We start from the raw sequence: 22555 nt of genomic DNA, 5'->3' as shown, positions 1-22555 counted from the left end.
AGCCCTTCCTCCTCAGGCTGCTCTTCCAACTTGTGCCGGGCGCCGAGGCGGGGCCCCACACCTGCCTGCTGCTGCTTTACAGCCAGCACTGGACGCCCAGCCAGAGGGGACGAACCCAGAGCTCCATGGGAGACCGTCCATCTGTATACAGAACATCTAGGGTTTTTAAAACAATCCCACTTTTTGAACAGAAAAGTTCAAATGCCCTTGTGTATGGCAGAGATGAAGTCTATACCAGAGAAACAAAAGAAATACAAATGCCACCCCAGCATTTTCTCCTAGGGTCTTGAGTATTTCTTCTGGACAAGGAAAGTAAGCTCTAAAGAGCCTGTAGGTTTTCAACATGTTCGTTAAAGTCAGACATTGGGATTTTGGCAGCCTTTAACATCATCCTAAGATACAGATGGCTGACAAAAAGCCACACACACAGAACACGCTTGTTACACACACAGTAAGCTCCCAGCATTGTCAGCGACACCCTGCTTTCTGCCCAACAGCAGACTGCTGTTGTAACTGCTTTCTGTCTTTTTACTGAACTGCTTTTTGTCTTTATTCTGCCACAGCAACCCCAAAGTCTTCTGCCTTCAGATTAACAAATATTTGGAAGATAAAGTAAATGAAAGGAACCTTCAGTTATCACAAACAGTGTAACAACCCACAGAAGGAGATTCAAATTCTCTTCCTGTTTAAAAGAAAAAAACTGTCTTCATTCAAGGCAGTTAAGAAGGTTTCATTTTTGCCCCTAAAACACAAACGCGTGGAAACCCAAGCATCTTGTGAAGAGCGCCATCTTGAGGAAGTTCAGGCATAGGGAAGCGACAGGAAAGGCTCTTGCACTTGGTCTGGGTTTTGGCATCAAGACTGCATTTCCAGCTGCCCGAGGCTCTGACATAGAATGATGAGAGGATCTGAGGACTCTTCCCAAGACCCAGGGACGCCGCCGGCAGGCCACCGATCTGTGGTTTGCTGTGAAGGCAGCTCAAACCTTGTCTATGGGACGGATAGAAAATCCTAGGTGGTTTCATCACCAAACCAGCACCAAAAATGCCTGGGCCGGCAGCCTAACTTTTTTCTTCTCAGTTTCCAATTTTTTATCTTGATCATGATTTGGTAATAACAGCTGGCCCTCTGAAGGGGACTGGGGGCTCCTGGAGTACATCCCGTGGGTGCACTAGCGGTTTACGGATTACCCACCAAAAGAAGGGAATGGGCCCACAGGTGACAATGGGACTCCTTGATCTCTGTGGATCCAAAAGTGGCTCAGAAAATAGCTGTGTGGGTGACACTTAGGACAATTTCCATCTGGACCAAATATATTACAGGATGTTTCTGAACTAATGATCACTCTCTCAGGCGTGACCATGGCACTGGGGCTGTGGGGAGGAATTCCAAGGAGACAACTGTCTTTAAGGGAGAGCCGTCGGGGGCACAACTTACAGCTGAGTGTTTCTAGAGCCTGGTAGGCTGCAGTCCATGGGGCCGCTAAGAGTTGGACACTATTGAGCATCTTCACTTTCACTTTTCACTTTCATGCACTGGAGAAGGAAATGGCAACCCACTCCAGTGTTCTTGCATGGAGAATCCCAGGGACAGGGGAGCCTGGTGGGCTGCTGTCTATGGGGTTGCACAGAGTCGGACATGACTGAAGCGACTTAGCAGCAGCAGCAGCAGCATTTATGATAACGATGTTAACAGTGATGCCTACCCAAGGTGGCTTCCCAGGGGTCCAGTCCATGGTACCGTTCTTTTAATTTCTCTGAGGACTTGACAAAAATTTCAAAACAGAAAGTTGAAAACGGGCAGAAAAGCTCACTTGGGAAAAAACAAGAGCAGCCTGTTGTTTCCCAACCCTGTGGTGTGAGCAGAGAGGGCTGAGATGGCAGCAAGACGGGAAAGCAGGGGGGGCCCCAGGAAGGTGTGGTGGCTGCTCCTTGCAGACCCACCTTGCCCTGGCCCCGGGGGCCACACAGACACCAAGCCAGCTGTCTGGGCCTCTCCATGTCCTTCCCGCCTGATGCCCAAGTGGTCACAAGCAGCAGAGAAGGAGGAGGCCCCATGTCTACTGGGCAGCCGCCCACTCGGCAGCTCTGACATGGGCCTTGATGAACACACAGACTCCCCTGGCCTCTGCTGCAGAGGTTTTCCACGCCCTTCCAGTGATCTTGTCACACAAGTATGACACTAGCAGAGAGCCGGAATCTCAAGAGCTGATGGTCAGCTATTTTTAGAAGCCCATTTAGAGCTGGCACTGAGTCAATACTCGGAGGTGCGTGTTTTCATGAGGATGAGCATCCTGTTGGCAACTCTTCAGGTTCGAACTTAGCCTGTTTGCATAACTAGAATCAACCTTCTGAAGGTAATGAGTGTAACTCGGCCTTTGAATAGACAAAGCAACAGAGCCATCTCAACCATGAAAACAGTACTGAAATAAGAATTAGTAATTTTAAAAGCATTTTAAATTCAGCTGAATAAAAGTTACACTTTAGTTTTTCATCCTGCTGATTGTTGGAAAGTCTTCAGAATTATCTATTTCAATTACTTGTTTCAAATCTGGGTTGCCAACCATTTTTTCTGTAAAGAGCCAGGTGCTGAATATGTTTGAATCTGCAGGCTGCCTGGTCTCAGTCCAAACTCCTTCATGCTGCAGCTGACAGGGAGAGAGCAGCCACAACTCCCAGTACACACTGGGCGGGGCTGTGCGCCAATAAAGTTTTATTAACAAAAACAGTTATGACAGCCCTTAGTTTGTTGATAATCTAAAAGTGGTTCAAAAGAGAATCACAGTAAAATTCAAAATTCTAGAAAGTCCCGATTTTATGGAAAGCCTGAGTAAAATAAGTGACTTTCATATCTGAAGCAGAAACCAAACACGGTGACTTCTAAAAGCCAGAAGAAACACATCAGCCCCTTCACAGAGGTTGAACTTCCAAAGGACAAATGATAAAAGCACGTGAAACTGAACTGTACGTATCGGTCAGGGCCCAATGGGGAGGAGGCAGCTGAGGCTGACGGACCCAGAAAGCATGACCCAGGAAACAGAAGCAAAAAGGGAAGAACCTTTTCTTGTGTTTTCTGATTCCTCAGCAGAAGAACTGACAATGGGAAAGATTCATGCGAGAACAAGCCCAGCAGATAACACAGAAAACACCCTGCCAGGGGGTGTGGGGGTCTCAGGGCAGCTGCCGCTCCTCCCCGCCCCTGCCCCCACACTAGCACCGTTCCCCACAGCCCTCGAACGCTGCACCGCACACAGGGAGAAGACTGGCCTCTTCTCAGACCACGGGGCAGGGTCTACAGGCAGCGGCTCGGCTGCCAGCAGCCCCCAGCCTCAGGGCCAGTCACCTTCGGGAGGACCCACCTGGTCTGTGGGTCATGAGTCCAGAGCCGAGGGGCCCCTCAGAGGCTGTCCTCACTAATGAGACGCACACAGATTTCAGAATACTGGTGTCAACGCAGTGCAGAGCTCACTCTGAGACATTGCCGTGGCCATGACATCACACCTGCTGTCCCCGGGCACGAGGACAGGCACTGTCCACGTTTTTTTGACAAATAGGGAGAGTCCCCATATACCCCTGGGTCATCACAGAACATCGACTAACTCGAGACACAACCCCAACCTTCCACGCTGCCCCATCAGGGAGGGACACGGCCTGATGACTTCAAGGTGAATGACCACACATGACAAGGACCACACATGGGAAGGCACTGCCTCGCCCTCCAGGCGCGCGAACTCTTTACCATGAATTTGGTGAAGTATCTCCAACAACAGAGCCAAGCAGAAACGTAAAGCAACCTTTAAGGACAGGCAGTGAACACATGATGCAAGCCGGCTGCCAATTATTCTAAATGCACTTACGCCAAATTGGCTGAGGCCAAAAACTCCCCTAAACGCGGTAAAGGTCCTGTTTTTCCTTACTCAGCACTGCTCCTGCTCCTCCCCTCTCCTCCCACCTTCCTTCCCTCCTACCAGGTTCCCTGATGCACAGCAGTACTTCAACAGTGAATTAGAAGGAAGCGCTCTCTCTCTGTTTCTTAACAGGGTCTCTGAGCCTTGTCCACACACCCTCTGTTAACCCTGGGCCATGGTAAACCTAAGGCCACCAGGCCTTCTTCCCTGAGCCCCATGGCGGCGCTGCGACCTTCGGGGGGAGGTGGTGGGGGAAGAGGGGATGGGAGAACATACCGGCCCCTTACCTTTTGTCCTTTCTCCTTCTGAAACACAAAGACAGGCGGAGCAATGGCAGGCTTTTCTGCAAAAAGAAAAATTGGTGTTTTTCCCCCCAACACTGTATTCATACAGTAAACACAGCTACATTTGTTTGTGATAAGTTAAAAACAAAACACAAATCCAATATAAAACTAGTAACTCGAATGATCATCGGATCACCTAGAAAACAGTTTCTCGATATAAATGTGCAGTGTTCAGCGTGTAAAGCTATGTGCATCTTTCTGTGTGCATGTACACACCAATAAACAGTTTCGAGACTGGCTTAGAACGGCCATGTCACTGGAAGTCCGCAGGTTTAAAATGTTTGTTTTCAAATCTGCAGGCCAGCTGGGGCCGGGGGCAACCCATCCACAACCTCTGCCCACAAGGCACACGCTCTTTGGAGGATTACTGAGCTCAAGTCAGCTCTGCGTCCCCACCGGGGCGTCTCAGTGAGCGCCCGTTAAGGAAGAGTGTGGAGCTGTGAGGAGTTAGGGAAGAGTGCGGCGCTGTGAGGACTGAGAAGCCCAGCCTGCACAGCCGCTGCTGGAGGGAGAAGCTCAGGGACACTGTCACTGGGCCAGGAGATGGCTGCCGCCGGTCGTCCTCAGTCAGCACCACTGGTCTTCCGTCCGAGGGGCCACGTCCCTGGCCCTCTGCCACCCGCCGGAGCGGGCACCGCCTTTCTGTCTGGGGCCTGAGTGCAGGGCTCTGGGTGTGCTCCTGAGCTCTGTGGGGGGTGGCATGGATGGGAAGCGGGGGCAGGGGGGTGTTGTTATGAACTTGGGCAGCATCTGCACAGCCCTTCCCCTGCCTGAGTCCCGGGCTGAGCCAGGAGCCCGCACTAGCACAGCCTTTACCCGGCAGGATGGGTGTGCGGTTCACAGGCCACGAGGGCACTCGCGGGCACCTGGTCGGAGGGTAGGGTCTGGGGCATCTTGGGAGAGGAGGCTGAGCTGAAGCCTCAGCAGAGGAGCCCGGAATGGAGGGACAGGTGTGAAGGCGGCTCCTGAGGTGACGGGCAGCCTGAGAGGCAGATGGTGGCGATGTAAGGAGGTGGGGCAGTTGTGAAGGGGGTGGGGGGAGGAAAGCACAGAGAGACCAGAGTGTGGGGAAGGGGCGATGGCGACCACCCATATTGAAGAGGAGGGTGTGGGGACAAGGTGCGGGGAAATGGCCTCAGGACACTGTGCCCGCCCCACCCCCAAAACTCCCACGCCACAGAGGAGCAGGACAGACGCCCATCTGCACTTTGGGACCATGGCCCACTGATGGTGACCGTTTCCTCCACTGCCTCACTCACTCTGGCACCCGAGTCAGATTCACCACGACAGTCCTCACCAGGCGCAGCCCGCGCCGCCACCACTGGGGTGAGTGACAGCTCAGAGTCTGCAGTGCCACAGGGCAGGAGAGTGGGGGGCGTGGAAGGATCTCCCAGCACAGATGTGCAGCTCCACAAACCCAGGTGAACGAAGAAGAACGAACGTGCTTACTGCTGGGCAGTAAGTGACAGCGAAGGTGAGCTGCAGGGACTCTGGGGACAGCAGCAGCTTTTCCACACACACATCTACCACGGGGATGGCCAGACACCTGCCACTGCCCTTTGCCCGACAAGCCCAGCATCGAGGGCTGCAGGCCCGGGTCCCAGCCTTACTTCCGCATTCTGCTCCAGGCCAGCTGCAAGGCTGGGGGCACGCAGGAAGGAGCTGGCATCAGCCCAAGGCCCACTTCCTACAGCCCTGGCTCCAGGCCAGAGGGGAGATGCTGTTTGCCCTGGCCTAGGGGGCACCAGGCACGGCAGCGAGGCCAGACTGCTGGCAGTGACGGCACTCAGGCCCGGGACTTTCGCCAGAGCTGCCGGGGAAGGGGCCCCCTTGCTCTGCTGGGGCTGCTAAGCTGGTGGGAGAGGATCCCAGGGCTGCCAGCGGCCGAGTGTCGCCACAAGGGGAGCTGGAGCCGAGCCAACGCAGCTGGGAGCAAAGCTGGGGGTGGAGAAGGAAACGGAGCCCTGGAGGCTGGGCTGGAGGCCCCCAGTCAGCAGGCCCAAAGCTAACCCCACCTCCCACCCTGACTCTTCAGTTAAGCCAGCAAATGTTGACTTTTGCTTAAGCCAGCCTGAGCTTGATTTCTGCCCCTGAAAGGGGAGGCCTAGCCATTGCAGACCTCACTAAACACACAGTCGCCTGGAGAAGAAACCCGGGACGGGCCTCCCAGGGAAGACAGGATGCCTGCTTGCTCTCATAGCAGCACTACCACCTGTCACACTGTGTGTGTGTGTGTGCGCGTGTGTGTGCCTGTGTGCGCGTGCAGGGTTAGGGCCTCTCGGCCCGAGTAAGACACCAACTCCATGAGATGGGAGCCCTTGCCTTGCTCCCCTCCTGTCCCAAAGCCCGAGAACAGCCCTGGGCACCCTGAAGGGACTCAACAAGTAACTGAGGGAGGGGCGAGTAAGGGGAGGGGCACTGAGAAAATGAGCGCCACGCTGGGCTGTAAGGAGGCCTGAGAGAAGCAGCATGCAGACAGCAGAGGAAGAGCTCCTTGGTGCTGTGACTAGAGGCCCCGGGAGGAGCTGCCCGGGGGCCCCCAGGGCGGGGTGGGAGGGGAACTGGTTTCGGCAGGGGGCTGGCTGTGGCTCACGGGGCCTGCCCAGTGCCTTCTGGAGCAGCTGGGGGCAGAGGGCAGCGAGGGGCACACAGGGCTCTGGGCTCTGTGAGTGGATCCGCCCTCCTTACCTCCACGGTCACGGCTGAGACCTCCCGTCTTTTCCCGCCTCTACCCTCACCCCTTGGGGTGGCCGCCGAAACTACTGGTGCGAAACTCACGCTTACAACCTGGCAACATCCTCCCCAACTTGAGGCATAGGCCCTCTGCACAGGCCAGCCCCGCCGACCGTGACTGGGACACTGACGAGCCCTGGTCCCCGTGTGCTCCATGCTTCTGTCACTTTGGGACTTTCGCCCGCTTTAGTCCCTCTGCCGGGAAGACAGTCTCGCCTTCTCTTCCCCAGGTGCTGACACTGCTTCCCCTGGGAAGCTCCCAGTTTGAACTGGGCTCCTGAAGCCTGCTCTGGCTTATATCTGCATGGGTGACACCAAGGCTGCCTGTCAGGGAGTCTGAGAGACCACAGACAGCCCCCAGAATAGCTTTGTGCCCCCATGACCCGGTGCGTGGAGGGTGAGAACTGTCCGTCATGTCTGCACTGAACCCCCCCCCTGCCCCACCCTTCTTCCTGTGGGAGTACCAGCTGCCATGTAATCACATAGGCAGATGAAGCCCTTACTCGGTGCAAGGCACCATGGGAAAAACGAGGACGAGGAAACTGGGGGCAGAAAACTTCAGGGTAAAACATCTTGTGAAAGCAGAGGGGGTGTGTGTACATGCGGCCTGGCACGGCGGAGCCTGGGGGCTCCAGGTGGCGGTGGGACAGGGCGGGGCAGGTTATTTGCTCACCGGCTGCGTCTACCCCTGGACCATAAGCTTCCTGAGAGCCTCTGCCTGTTCATAGCCAAACGCAGTCTCATACCTGACATGTGATCGACACACAGTCACAAAGCAAGCGCAATGCTGCCACTGGGGCCAGGGAGACCCCTTGGATGGCAGGTTTGGCAGTCATGAACTTCAGTCAGTTCTCTACCAAAGACACAGAGTACCAGAGCCACGCGAGTTTCATTTCCGCTCATCCACTTCAGGGCCCCAAGCCTGTAACCCGTAGATCAGTCCTGACTTCACGACAACACACACGTGCCCTCCTCCAGGCAGGCTGGTCTTCAACTGGCCCGGGTCACCACCTGTGCGGTCACCAGATGAGCACCATCACACAGGAGACTGAGATCCCAGGGTGGGGAAGGAGTGGGGACAATGGCAACGAGGCTCCTAAGGTATGCCTGAGACCCCAGCCCAGCTCTGCTTTCTCAAGTGAACTTCCAGATGCGCAAGCTGGATTTAGAAAAGGCAGAGGAACCAGAACAAGCTGCCAACATTCGCTGGATCACAGAGAAAGCTAGGGAATTCCAGAAAACATCTACTTCTGCTTCACTGACTATGCTAAAGCTTTTGTGCAGATCACAATAAACCGTGGAAAATTCTTAAAGAGATAGGAATACCAGACCACTCTACCTGTCTCCTGACAAAACCTATATGCAGGTCAAGCAGCAGCAGTTAGAACCAAACATGGAACAACGGACTAGTTCAGAATTGGGAAAAGAGTACATCAAGACTGTATATTGTCACTCTGCTTATTTAACTTATATGCAGAATACATCGTACGAAATGCCAGGCTGAATGAATCACAAGCTGGAATAAAGACCTGGAGAAATAGCAACAATGTCACATATGCAGATGATACCAATCTAATAGCAGAAAGTGAAGAGGAACTAAAGAAGACTCTTGATGAGGGTGAAGAGGAGAGTGAAAAAGCTGGCTTAAAACTCAACATTTAAAACACTAATATGGCATCCAGTCCCATCACTTCATGGCAAAGAGAAGGGGAAAAAGTGGAAGCAGTGACAGGTTTTATTTTTCCTGGGCTCCAAAATCACTTCGGACAGTGACTGCAGCCATGAAATTGTAAAAGACACTTGCTCCTTGGAAGGAACGCTATGACAAATCTAGAGAGCATAACAAAAAGCAGAGACATCACTGTGCTGACAAAGATCCGTCTAGTCAAAGCTATGGTTTTTTTCAGTAGTCATGTATAGATGTGAGAGTTGGACCATAAAGAAGGCTGAGCACCAAAGAACTGATGCTTTTGAACTGTGATGCTGGAGAAGACTCTTGAGAGTCCTTTGGGCTGCAAGGAGGTCAAACCAGTCATTCCTAAAGGAAATCAGTCTGGAATATTCATTGGAGGAACTGAAGCTGAAGCAACAATACTTTGGCCACCTGATGAGAAGAGCCAACTCATTGGAAAAGACCCTGATGCTGGGAAAGACGGAAGGCGAAAGAAGAGGAGGGCAACAGAGGATGAGATGGTTAGATAGCATCACTGACTCAGTGGACATGAGTTTGAATAAACGCCAGGAGATAGTGAAGAACAGGGAAGCCTGGGGTGCCTCAGTCCAGACACAACATAGCAACTGAACAAGGGGGACGGGGCAATGAGGCTTCCAGGGAGTGCCTGGAATCCCAGCCCAGCTCTCCTTCCATGCGTGAAGAGAAAACCACCTCCACAGATTTGTAGAGACTAAGGCCACCACAAAGACCTAAGACAGTAAAAGGTTAATCAGATGCATGCTATTTAGTGCAGAGTCTGTCCACCAGGTGTTTTAAATGTTACCCAAAACTATCTGACCAGAGAACCCTTTGCAAGAACACCTGTGACGAGGCCTGAGAACAGTGGGTAACTGCAGTCAGCACTGCTGTGTGAAGTGGGCGGGATTCAGAACCCCAAGTCACCCGGAAGAATGGCCCTCCTCTGGACAGAGTGGGTACTACTGTCAGGGATGCACTGGGGGTGCCCACCTCACCTCAGCTTTCCAAGGTGCCGATGCCAAGTCCAAGGTGGCTGCTCTTGGTCTGAACCCCTCCTCCACTGTCCCCCACACAGCCCTCCTCAGCTCCAGGGCCCCAGGGGGCTACCCCAGCCCAACTGTGATCCCAGCTCCCAGCCAGGGAAAGCCCTTACCCCTGCCTCAAGAGGGTTTCTAGGGTGTGGTGGTGACACAGAGAGACACGTCCCCTGCCTGCCAGGAGCCGACTTCAGACTTAGTTGAACATTACAACAGAGAGGAAGCACAGAGTGCAGGGCTGGGGCACCCAAGCCGGTGAGGCTGCAGAGGAGCAGCCCATCAGGGAAGGCTTCTGGAGGAAGCGCCTCTAAGCAGAAGGCGGAGCAGCACTTGGCCAGGCAGCCAGGAGCAGGGAGGCATGCGGACGCACTGGAGGAACTCGAGGAAGGTCAGGGTGGGAAACGCCCCAGCCCGGGGTGAGAGGAGCGGGGGGCAACCCCCCGTGACTGCACGGCCCAGGGGAGACGCTCCTGGAAGGTAAGCACCAATAACACTTAGGCGGCTAGTTTCTTTGTTGAGTAAAGGAAGTAAGATGGCTGTGAAGAAGTCAGGGGGTCCCTGAGGTGCAGGCCGCCTCTGGACCCAAGGGTCCATAAACCATCCTCTCAGTTGGGAGTGGAGGTCTCTGGGTAAGAAAGCGATCACCGAGGAGCCAGGTCCTTCTCCTAAAGCACAAACTACTCACCCAGGGCCCAGGTTGGGGGAAAGTCCTCAGATGGCTGGGTGCCTGTGTGGGAAGCTGTAAAAGCCCCACCCTGAAGGCACCTCTGTTATCTGTGTGACACCTCTGTCAGGAAGAGGGCCCCTTAAACTGTCTCCTGAAAGAGGAGGTGAGGAGGGTCAGAAAGAAGAGGAGAGTTTTACAAAGTGTCATGCTTGACAGATTTAAAACCGTGGGCTTTCTGACACCACCGCTACAGGCAGGGCAGGGGACAGGGAGGGTTCACTGGTGTCTTTTCTGCCCAGAGAATGACTGGTGGTAAAACCCTTAAAACAAAATGACTTGTGTGTCTATTTCTGATGCAGCAGGAAAGGGGGATGGAGCAGGTACAGACCTGAAGCCAGTCTACGGTGGAGGAGTCCCGAGGGAAAGGGTGGGTGGTGGCAGCTGCCCAGATGCAAGGAGCTGGCCTGGACTGCAGCGGCAGCCCCGTGGTAGGAGGGTGTGTGTCCCAACCCTCCAGGGTGACACAGGTCTTGGGAGACCCATCTTTAAACGCCTCCCAGCCTCTGCCATGCAGTCACAGCAAGAACACTCCAGATGGGGTGTCCAGACCCTCAGATGGTCTCACCCATCAGTGGTCACTGATTGTGGGGTACTGATCGACCAGGCAGGTGCTCAGTGCTTTGCTGGCAACACTGTCCTGAATCTTCACAACCACCTGAAAGGGCAGGTCCTTAGTTTACAGAACAGGAAACGGAGACTCAGGCCAAGTGACTTGTCCAAGGTGGGTCTGGGCCTCCAACCCAGGCAGGTCTGACTCTGGCCCCTGACCTCCACTGCTATCCCCCCACCGCAGGGGCAAAAGGGAGAAAGTCACTACCCTAGCCTGTTTCCTCCCATCTCTCCCGCTTAGGAGGGCCTCGAAGCTGAGACGCTGAGACTTTTCTTTTGAGAAGTAACATCAGGAATAAAGCAGCTACAGTGAACATTCTAGACAGACATCTCTGGAAGAGTCCCAAAGAAACTAGCCGGTGAGCGGTGGGCTCTCACCAAGTCACGAGACCATCTGCTTCGGATGAGCAAGCATGCTGTTAAGCCAAGGGCAGATCCTTATGGTCCTCAGAGAAAAAATGAAGACCCACTCCGAGGTGCATGCTCCACGGAGAGGCAAGCCATGCCGTCTTCATCTGTCAAACGTTTAACCGTGGGATGTTCTGTGTAACACTTCCACTGTCTAAGCTGGAAACACACACACACACACACACACACACACACACACACACTCTCTCTCTCTCTCTCTCTCTCTCACCCCCGCACGCAGGCTTTCCTTCTCCACTGTGCCGTGCAGGGAGGTATGTACACAGAAACCACGGGCGGCTGCTCCATGACAAGCTCTGGCACCCCCCCGTGGCGGCTTGACTGCCTGTGCCTGAGGACGTCTGTTAAACTCAACAGAAGAAACTGTAGACCCCAGAGAGCACACTGGACCACCTTGGCCTGTTCTGTTTATCCCCCTACTAAAATGATGTCTCCAACACCTGCCAGGAAACAGCTCCCATCTGGAAAGCCACTTACAATTCTTGACCAAAATGTCAGTAAGGTACTTGTGCGAAATGAGCTTTAATCCTGGGCTGATGTGGCTTAATCTTCTTATCTGTGCAAAAAATATGGAAAGCATCTTGCCAGCACAAACAACGGTCTGTTAATACGTGGCAACCGCTTTAATCCCCCGATACTTACTATCTCAACCCTTCGAGCCGTTCTTTTCTCAGGAATTATTATAAACAGTTCGGTGCAGCAACATAAAGGTGAATTTTTCACCAATGTGTCAACACTGTCCACCAGCTAATTCTCCAGTGAAGAATGGAACTGATCTCCATCGTGCTGTTGCTAGGCGACGCCTCTGATCTCATGCCCCGCAGACTCCGCGGCCCCACAGCCCAGCCACTGTGGGGTGTGGGCCCCTTCGTTCCTTTTTTGGTGTTCGAATGTGTTTTGCCTCAGGCAGCTCTCAACTGGTCTCACAGAGACCACAGGAGCACAGGCTGGGAGATGATGATCTTATCCCTTCTTTCTGGAATGCTCTTCCTCACACCGTTACCTTCACATACTGAGATCAAGCCACTGCTCAGGGCTCCAACCTTACCCTGACAACAGCAGGGATGACAAATGGCTCATATTTGTTCAGTGGCCCTTCCTAGACCCTGGCACTTCACACACTCCATCTCATTCAGTGTCATCACAGCCCCATGGCAGAGAAATCATTTATCATCTCTGATTTGCAAATCACAGAGCCAGACTGGGAGGCCTTGGAGAGATGGGTGCCCTAAGTCATGATGGGTCCCCATAGCGGGGGTGGGATCAGAACCCTAAGCCTGACTTCCAAGTTGGACGCCTCACATCCCTCACAACCTCTCGGGCCAAGCTACATCTGCCGCCTTCTCTTCTAGAACTATCGGCCCGGCAGACCCCTACGACCTTCCCATCCTTGCCCCATCCACTCAGACTACAAGATCCTGGGGCACACCCTGCACTGTGCATACCCCTGGGCCTTAAATCCCAGAAAAACCCCATTCGCCTATTACTAAACCAAAGTCAGCAACCTCACCTACAGCAACCAAGAAACCAGGGAGCCAGCTTCGACAGTAGTTCTCTGTTCTACCACTAGATGGCGTGACAAGAGCACGGCTGAGCTGAGATTGGGCATGAAGGGGGACAGCTCCCAAGGGCAATCTCAGGACTACAAGACCTCTGCAGAGGCTGCAGACTAACCAAGGAAACCTGGGAACGCGGGCACTGGGTTCTGTGTGCGTTCAGGTGGGCCTCCACCACCCGGGGTTGGGATCCCCTGCAGGTGAACTCTCTCCACACATGCCTGTGTCTGTCAGCGCAGATGGGACCCCCACTCTGTCGGTTCAGAAGGACTGGACCCAAAGACGCACATCCAGAGCTCGGGAACCGGCTGGCTTTATTATCTTACTCTAATTACACACAGGACACTGCAGATACACGAATGCCATCTCAAAGCGTGGGTCCTGGACTCAACTCCAGTTGCCAGTCCCTCTCCAAGGGCGGCCTGACCACACACTCTCCATCTCTCAGAATCCCTGGAACCCTTCTGAGGCCGAGAGAATCACTGAGATGATTGGCCAGTCCACCGGCCAAGCCCTGCTCGCAGCAGTGCGACCTCCTGAGCACCCACAAGGGCCCAGGGGCCAGAGACAGGACGAAAGGTGGATGAGGCCACAGCCCTCTTCTAGTGGGAAGAGGGAAGGAAAAACATGAAGCAGAGGCGTGCAGGGGTCACAAGGGGGCATTGGGTGGGTGACAGAGTGAGCCAGGCGGAGGCAGAGTACCTGGCCGCGGGGGCGGGGCCTCAGCGTGAATGAACAAAGGGCAGGAAGAACCCTGAGGCCTAGTGAGCCAAGAGCTCCTGGGGGGAGGGGGGGAGTGGGAGTGGGGAGGGAGGGGGTGTGTGGTGAGGAGTGAGTGGAGGTGCCGCATTCACATCCCACCCCACCCTGGCAGGGGTCCTCGGGCAATCTTTCCCATCTTGGTGTGCTGGGATGTTTTTAATAAGGTCACTGGGGGTGGTGAGGAGAAGAGATCTCCGGTGGATGGGAGTCTGACTGTTCTGGGGACACAGCCTCCAGTGTCTGAGCTGGGGGAGGGCTGAGACGACCGTGCGAGGCTGTGGAAGCATGGTCCGCTCGCTCAGCGGCTGACAGGACCCTCACTCTGACAACAAGACTCCATGAACAGGGGTCCCATCCATGTGGCACGGATGATGCGTGACCCAGGCCCTGGGTGCTCAGATTCCCTATGGCCACTCAATGCTGCAAAAGGTTCTTTCTCCTCTGAGCACAGGGGGCCTTCTTTTCTAACTCCTGCCATGGTAGAGGCCACATTCTCTGGAACTATTTTGCCCAAGCTTGCTGTGCTGTGACAGATACAACACAGGCGTTCATTCTGGGCTGACGAATTCCTGAAATCCAGTGTGGCCAGCCTGGAGGATGTTTAATTTAGCAAAGGCATTTAAAATACGATGCAAAAGTGAGGCTTGCCTCCTGAACAGGGCGTGGAGAAACCACTATCATCTCTGTCAGGAGAACAGGTGCCCGGGGAGTCAGAATGACCCACTGGGAAGCATGAGCTAGGCTCTGAGACTCAGTGGCTGGAGGTGGGCACACTGGGACAGGCCGACTCTTCCAACAGACCCGGCCCTGAGCTTCAACCCCTGTGCAAGGGGATTGCTCAAACACAGAGCATCTTGGAAGGCCCTCATCTTGAACTTGGAACAGTGCTGAAGGTCATGGAAAACACTGTTCCCCTTAACTGGGACATGAAGTCCATCACACCATGATGCCAACGGCTGCCAAGAGGCCATATGGGAAAAAAAAAGTCGGCAGGGTGAGCCCTAAGCTCTAGCTGGCAAACAATTTACTCCTGGACAGTTTTATTTGCCCCCCTCCCTCCCACTGGGTGATGTCTGAACATTTTTGGTTCCCATGAGGGCAGGAGCTGCTAACGGCATTCGGCATTTGGTAAACAGAGATCACAATGCTGACCAGCATCCCACTGTACACAGGATGACCCCCCCAAGCCCAGAGGATGAGCCACCCACACATCAACTGTGCAGAGGTTGAGAAACCACACATTGATTATGTACAAGGAGGCCGGGTTAGATCCCTAGCTCATGCTGTACACTGAAGTAAATTCTCAGTGTGTCAGATGGCACAAATCAGGGTGGCACCCCAGCTTCTGTGAATAACCTCCTCTCCCTCCCGACTCAGTCTGTATATTTAAATGTGTGCAGCATCTCAGGACTTCAGTAGAGATGACTATGCCACACAGTCGTGTCTGTGTGTGTGTGGGGGGCAGGTAGGGGGAGGTCAACAGAATCCCCTAACCCAGGGGTACTCAAACGGTGGTGACTTTGCCCCCAAGGGGACATCTGACAATATCCGGAGACATTTCGGTAGAGACCAGGGACACTACCAAACATCCCACGAGACACAGTGCAGCTGGAGGACAGCTCCTACCAGCACCAATGAAACTTGGCTATGGCCCGAAAGGAGCTTTCTCTCTCCCTAGGATCCATCAGCAGACTAACAGCAGGAACCGATACGGCTCCCCACACGCTAGTGGGCTGATCACCCGCCATGTGTTCCTTCACAACAATCCGCAGACTAGAGAGCACCGTTCCTATTTTACAGATGCAGGACCTGAGGTCAAACAATTTGCCCAAGATTCTGGGCAAGTAAGTGACAGAGATGAGACACAAACCTAGAGCACTTCCAACTATGCCACAAGCTATCAGCTGGAGGCTGCCTGTCAGCTCCAGTCTAAGATTCCTGCGAGGCCTGAGACAGGGGAGAAAGTCCCACAGACCCTGTACAGGCCCCACTCAGGCCCTTCACACTGGGCTCCACTGGCCCAAGCCAGCGTTTCTCAAACTTTTTGACCTTGGGACCCCTTTCCACACTTGTAAGTTATTGAGGATGCCCAAGAATTTCGGTAAATGTGAGCTACAGCTACTGATATGTACCATGTTAGAACCTGGAGAAGGAAACAGCAACCTATGCCAGTATTCTTGCCTGGACAGAGGAGCCTGGTGGGCTACAGTCCACGGGGTCACAAAGAGTTGGACACACTGAGTGACTAAACTATGATAACATGTTAGAAACTGAACTAAGAAACATCAGAAATTAGTTAATTTACTTAAGATAATAATATCTAGATAACACACTTTTATGAATAATAACTATTTTTGAAACAAATAAAAACACTAGGGAGAAGAGGGACATTATTTTATATTTGGACACATGTTTTAACATCTGGCTTAACAGGAGACAGCCAGGTTTTCTTATCTGCTTCTGCAGCCCATCTGTTACACTATACAACCTCTGGGAAAAAACAGCACCATCCATTCACAAGGAGTGTGAAAAGGGCAAATGATGCCTTTGCATTGTTATGAAAATAGTTTTGAACTCGCAGTCCCCTTGAAAAGGTTGAAAAGTCCCCATGAAAAACTCCCAGTGCCCCTGGACTATCTTGGAGAAACGCTGCTCTGAGCACTAGCATTTCGAGTGCACAGAATCCTGAATTAATGATAGACCGCCAAGACCCGTCTGCTGAGGGTCTCTGCCACGGAGCACCCAGTGCTCTGAACACATCTGAGAGGTGCTAGAGCCACTGGACTGAAGCCCACAGGCCAGCCGAGGTCAGGCAGGCCTGGGGAGGGGGGAGCAGGCAGGTTCCCAGCTGGCTGGGGCGGCAGGGGGCTGGGGGGGGGGGGCAGGGGGCGGAGGCTGCCTGTGGTGACTGGGAAGCACAGCCTGTCTCAAGGGGGCGCTGTGCCTCAATCCTGGCACATCACTGCCAGGCAGGAACACCAGCTGAGGCTGGTGCTGTTTTCCAAGAGAGATCAGAAATCTGGATTGTTCTTTCCCCTAAGGCCTTAGAATCCTTACTCTGTTCCTAACTAACAGCAAACAAAGACAAACCCAATGGACCAAATTACATACTGTTTGTCCTGGAAGTGAGGTCACAACTCCTGCCTGGGGTTTTTGACTCTGGCTCTGTGCTGCAGAAAACCGGTGGGGTCCTAGACATCGCAGACCTCCTGGCCTCCTCCAGCCATCTCCGACGGTGCAGCCAAGGGTTGGTTCTAGTTTTCCTCCACAACCTCCTTAAAGTAAGCGTGAAGTGCAGTCGGGGTTAGGACTCGCAGTGAGGGCTATACAGCTGCAGCAGGTGTGGACACTCAGGGGCCTCACCTGCTCTGCGGCCCTGAGCGGCCTAGCTTCCCACCAAGGAGCGCACAGCCACGCTGGACAGGGCTCCACGGGATCACAGGAAGGCGGCAAAACAAACGTCCAAACAAAACAGAGAACCCCTGCTGCTTGCTGCTGGCGCCACCACCACCAGATCTTGCCTCCTGCTCGCTTCAAAGTACCATGGAGAGCTACCTGCCAGAGGCTCGGCGAGGCGGCAGCAGCTACCTCTGCCCGTTGCCTTTGTCAGGCAGCTCCCATCACATGAGAAACAGGCCCTGTCCAAGTCCCCCAGACGCATCCTACTGCTCCCCAAACGGCCCCCATCTCCCACTTTACTCCAGACCATTCTCTGTCTCTGAACTCAGGTGGGAATTCGACTGGTACCTATAACACCCTCTTCGCCAGGCCCAAACACCGCCCCCCTCCCAATACCATTCAAAGCTCTGCCCTTACTTCTGTCACCTCTCTCTCTCCAGATGCTTCAGCGTGTAAACACACAGCAGAGCTTGACCTGTCCTATACCCAACGATGCCCGCAGGAAATGGTGGCACAGTGTGAAAGAATCCACCTGTCAGGAGATTTGGCTTTGATCCCTGGGTTAGGAAGATCCCCCAGAGGAGGAAAAGGCAATCCACTCCAGTATTCTTGCCTGGGAAATCCCATGGACAGAGGAGCCTGGTGGCTACAGTCGATGGGGATGCAAAGAGTTGGACACAACTTAGTGACTAAACAACCACAGTGGGACTGCTGGGTGAGTCCATTTCCCAGTTAACTGAGAGGCAGGCTGAAGACACGGTGGAGTTTTAAACTTGTAGAACTACAACCATGCTTCGTCTGTACACAGGATCTTGGGCAAAACTTAACATTTTCTTCCAAGTATACAAAGGCTTGGCACCCTCAGCCCTAATCTGCCTCAGGTGAGATGCAGGGGGAGTTCAATGTACATTCTGCAGGGCAAACCTCAGGGTTAATGTTTATTGTTTAAGTTCATGAAACTTTGAAAAACTGTCTCTCACTTATCCTAAGTATTAAGTTGAGGGCAGGGCAAGCGGGTGGTAAGAATCAAGTGAACGGAGAACTTCAACAATTGGAATTCTAGCGCATCAATAAACAGTCAGCTGCATCTCATCCTCTCAGGGGTTAGGTTTGAAATTAACAAGGTGAGGGACTTCCCTGGAGTCCAGTGGTTAAGACTGAGCTTCCACTGCAGGGGAGATGGGTTCGATCCCTGGTCAGGGATTCCACATGCTGCACAGCATGGCCAAAAGCCAAACAAACAAAAGGCTAAAAACAAGTCAGATGAGTAAAGAAAGGCAAATCACCCTTGAAAATCTCCGGACTGCTATCTGGTCAGGCCAGATCGGGGGTTCTCAACGGGGGGCAACCATGGGAGCCCCCCACCCCGCCACCAGGGGACCTGAGCGACATCTGGCATGTCTGGTTGTCATGACAGCGGGAGGGTGCTGCCCGCAACCAGCAGGTGGAGACCAGGGAGACAGATCAGCATCCCAGGACACCCAGCGCAGCACAGAGAATGCTCTGGCCCCAAATGCCTGGAGTGCCCAGGCTGGGAGCGCGTGGCTAGACGGTCATGTGATCAAAGTCAGGACAGAACCAAAGAGGATGGACAGCCCAGCTCTGGCTGCATCCCATCCTGGGCACGCCCCAAGGCCACCTCGTTCAGACTCGCTTCTTGCTCTCTCTGACTTTGCCTTGGGCACTTCAGCTAAACGTGTCTATAACATAAGCCCTCCACAATAAAAATAGCTGCCATTTCCTCCTGACTGTTTATTACTGGGCTGAGATAGGCGCTAAATCATTTATATGTATTAATTAAGCCAGGGCTCAGAGCAACCGTGTGATAGGTACAATCACCATTATCCTCATTTTACAGGTGAGGAAACTGAAGCTCAAAGCGGTTAAGGAGTTGCCCAAAGTCACTCAGAGAGGACAAGGCAGAGTCAAAGCACAAGCCCAGTTCCAGGGCAGAGACTGGGGTCCACCATCACGCCACACCACAGGCCTCAGCTGAGGGGGACATACTGTGTCTGAAGATGGTCACGGCCCCTGGGGTAGGGGCGCCAGGCAGGGAGCGTGCTGCCAGCGTCGCATGGAGGCAAAGATGCTGTGGGGACGCTCAGCATCCTGCACAGCAGAGGACAGCTCCTCAACAGAGACTCATCTGGTCCAACGTGTCAAGAGGATGAGAGCTGAGAAGCCTGTGCTGTACGTCTCTCAGGTTTCTGCCATGTGGCTCTGCAGGCCAGCAAGGCGTCATGTGTATATGGTGTCAAGTTTTAAGGCGGGGATCTAGAACCCAAGGTCTCCTGAAGCTCCAATATGCTCTGCTCACCTTCTTCACCTTCACCAGAGACCAAACGCTGCCTTCACATCCTGATGCCAGTCTACCAGGCAGAATAACTCCAGAGACAAGATGGTTAACGACTTTGGGATGTGTCAACAGTGAAGTGCCAGGTAGAAGATTCCAGGACACAAGTGTACCTCCCCCCCCCCCCCCCACTCTCTCTCTCTCCTAGGAAACATTCCAACAGGACTTTAAAAGTCACAGACTACAGGACTACCAGCAAGGGTTGTGGGAGTGGCTGTCACCATCCCTGAAGAGATCACCATGGCAATGAGAGCCAACAAGACACTGAACTCGATGCACATCTGGAAATGCTTCTCTCTACACAAGTACGGCCCTCCTAACCAGTACCGCACCACTCAAGCCGGCGGTTCTCAACCCTTGTTGCACAGCAGGATCATGTGCGCTGCTTTCTGTCTCTACAGACGCCCAGGAGTAAGGATGGGTCTGCTTAGGATCCCAGTCCAGAAAGACAGAAGCCAAGAGGGCGTGTGAGCTTCAACGACAAGTGGGAAAGCACACGTATGGGGCAGTCCCCTAGGCTGCACAATGCATAGAAAGGAAGTCCTAGTTCACACAGAGGATAAGAAACTAAACATGCTGGCGGGCTGCAGAAGCCAAAACCAGAAATAGAGTCGAGAAACACATGACAACCAACTAAAGGACGGTAGAGATAAGGGAGGCATAAAAGGCCACTAGGATTTGACTTCTTTGAGGCCAGCTAGGCCAGAACTAGTGTCAGAGGCAAAATACTAGGTGAGTGCGGCATTTACTAGGCAAAAAAACTTTAAGTACAGAACATTCCATTGTCTCTATTTTATACACTGATCAGTTCAGCTACGCCACTGACAGCTCATGTGCCAGCACCTATGCTAGACATGGTGTCCCTGGACAACCAGAATCCGTATTTCCCTTTGTGCTCACAGGTACACCTCACTCGTTCATTCAATGAACATTCCCTGGATCCCTATACCCTGCGCCAGGCACTACTCTGCATCCGGGTGGGGTGGGGGATCCATTAATGACAGACAGAAACCCTGCTCCTCATGGAACGTACATTCTTGAAGAGGGGTAGTCAGACAAGCACGTCAACCCAGCTTGCTGGTAGGTGGTAAGTGCTGTGGAGTAACACGAAACAGAGTAAAAGGGATAGGGAATGAGGATAAAATTTAAAATAGGTGGTTAAAACAGAAGTTCTCAACAAAGCAACATGCGAGGAGGAACTTGGAGGAGGTACAGGAGCGAGCCACAACTGGAGAAGACTGACTCGAGTGGAGGAACCAGCAGGTCCAGCGGCATAACAGAGGGGGGATACGGAGTGCAAGACGGGCGCTGAGAAAGCTGGAGTAGTTAAAGCAGGGCAAGTCGGGAGAGAGCGGCGGGAGGGGAGGACAGGGAGGTCTTGGGATGCAGGGGTCGCCTGCCTTCTGGGTTGGGAATCTGCCAGATGGGTGAAGGTGGCAGGGAGGACCAAGCAGTGGCAGCAGCAGTGGTGAGAAGCGGTCATTCTCTGGAAAGATTTTGAAGGTAGAACAGACAAAGATGTGCTGCAGCATGTGAGAGAAAGTCACCAGGGGCAACTTCAAGGTGTCTGGCCTGAGCAATTTTAAACAATGGACCTGCTATTTACCACTAGGGGGGAAAGTTGGCAGGGTGGGCGGGTTTGGGGGAGAAAGATAGGGGTTTCATCTGATATGACATCCAAATGGAGGTGCTGAATATGAGCCCTGAGTTCAAGAATGTGAATGGGCCAAACTCGCAAATACATAAGGTGTGTCCTATTGACTCTCTTTTATCCAGTGCCCATTCTGCCTTTAAATGGATCCTGCGAATGGAATGCCTCAACCCGCCACCAGCTCCCTTAACTGATCAAAGATATGTGGTACAGATGAGAGGTGAAGTGGGGGCTCTGAAGTTAGACCACGTTGATGCCCATCCCTGCTCCTTACTAGCTGTGTGACCTGCCCTGGAGGAGTAACTTAACCGTTCTAACTCAGTTTCCTCACCGACAACCAGGGCTGATGGTACCTTCCTCTGGGAACTTCTGTGCGGAACTTCTATTCTCCAGATAGCTGCCTGCCCAAGTCTTTGAACAGTACCTGGTACTGCCTCAAATGCTCCACCAGGGTGAGCACTTAGGACCGTCATTTGTGCGGGGGGGGGGGGGGGGGGGGGGCGGGAGAAACCTCAGGCCAGCAGGGAGCAGGGTATGAGGGGGAACCAGGGCCAGGTGACCGCTTGCCCGCAGCTGTGCACCTAAGAACGAAGGAAGCTAAACACAAGCCTCAGAAAGTCCTGAAGCTACGAGCGATCTGAACATCACAGTTGATTTCATCAGACGGCGGCTGATGGCGCGCTTTCTCTCGGCCGTTCGGAACTGTAACCTTGTCAAAATCGTTCAGCTGGGATGTCAGCGCTTCGCAGAGGAGGGATCACACAACCTTGTCTCTCTCTGGAAGTGCAACCAAAAAAAGGGCCGAAAACCAGCTGGGCTTTCAGCGGCCCACACCCTGCGGCTGGGGCCTCAAGGAGCTAAGACGAGGCGCGACTCTCGGTCGCCACTAAGGATCCGGGGTAACTGGCGGGAATTGGGGGGCCGAGTTGAGGGTGGGGATGAAAACAAACCCGATGTTCTCAATCCTCGGCGTGGGGCACCGCCACAGGATTAGGGGGTGGGCCGGCTTGGCAGCCAGGCCAGGGAGGAGGGAAGCCCGGGTCCCCGAGAACGAGGGGGCGGGGAGAGAGCGTGGCGCGCTGGGCCCGCGACCAGGCCCCGAGATCTATTTACATCCCAGGTCGAGGCGCTGCGGCCGTGCCTCCCGCCCCCTTCGGCCCCCAGCCTGGCCTGCGACGCGGAAGGGCCTCAGGATCGCGGTCCCCGCCGTCTCCCGGGCCGTCTGGCCGGACGGTGGTAGGGCCGGGGCTGCCGGGACTGATGGGTCGGGCGGGTGAGCCCGGCCTGAGGGGACGCAATGGGGGGCGGCTGCAAGGCCCGCTGGGCCGCTCTTCCGGAGCAGACACATGCCCCGCGCC

The 22555-nt window shown here is 53.8% G+C and overlaps 1 protein-coding gene across 4 annotated transcripts in view; it reads right to left on the bottom strand.

The window, feature by feature from the left end:
- The window catches only part of RANBP3 (RAN binding protein 3), a 51194-nt gene that overhangs the window by 27953 nt on the left and 686 nt on the right, over nucleotides 1–22555 (bottom strand). For all 4 annotated transcript variants that reach the window (XM_069591373.1, XM_069591377.1, XM_069591376.1 and 1 more), the window contains exon 2: nucleotides 4195–4250. In XM_069591373.1, coding sequence (XP_069447474.1) covers nucleotides 4195–4250 — 56 coding nt within the window. The remainder of the gene's footprint in view (nucleotides 1–4194; nucleotides 4251–22555) is intronic.

This window comes from Ovis canadensis, chromosome 5 (assembly GCF_042477335.2).
Source record: "Ovis canadensis isolate MfBH-ARS-UI-01 breed Bighorn chromosome 5, ARS-UI_OviCan_v2, whole genome shotgun sequence".
NCBI lineage: Eukaryota > Metazoa > Chordata > Mammalia > Artiodactyla > Bovidae > Ovis > Ovis canadensis.
This window is presented reverse-complemented; position numbering and strand designations above follow the sequence as displayed.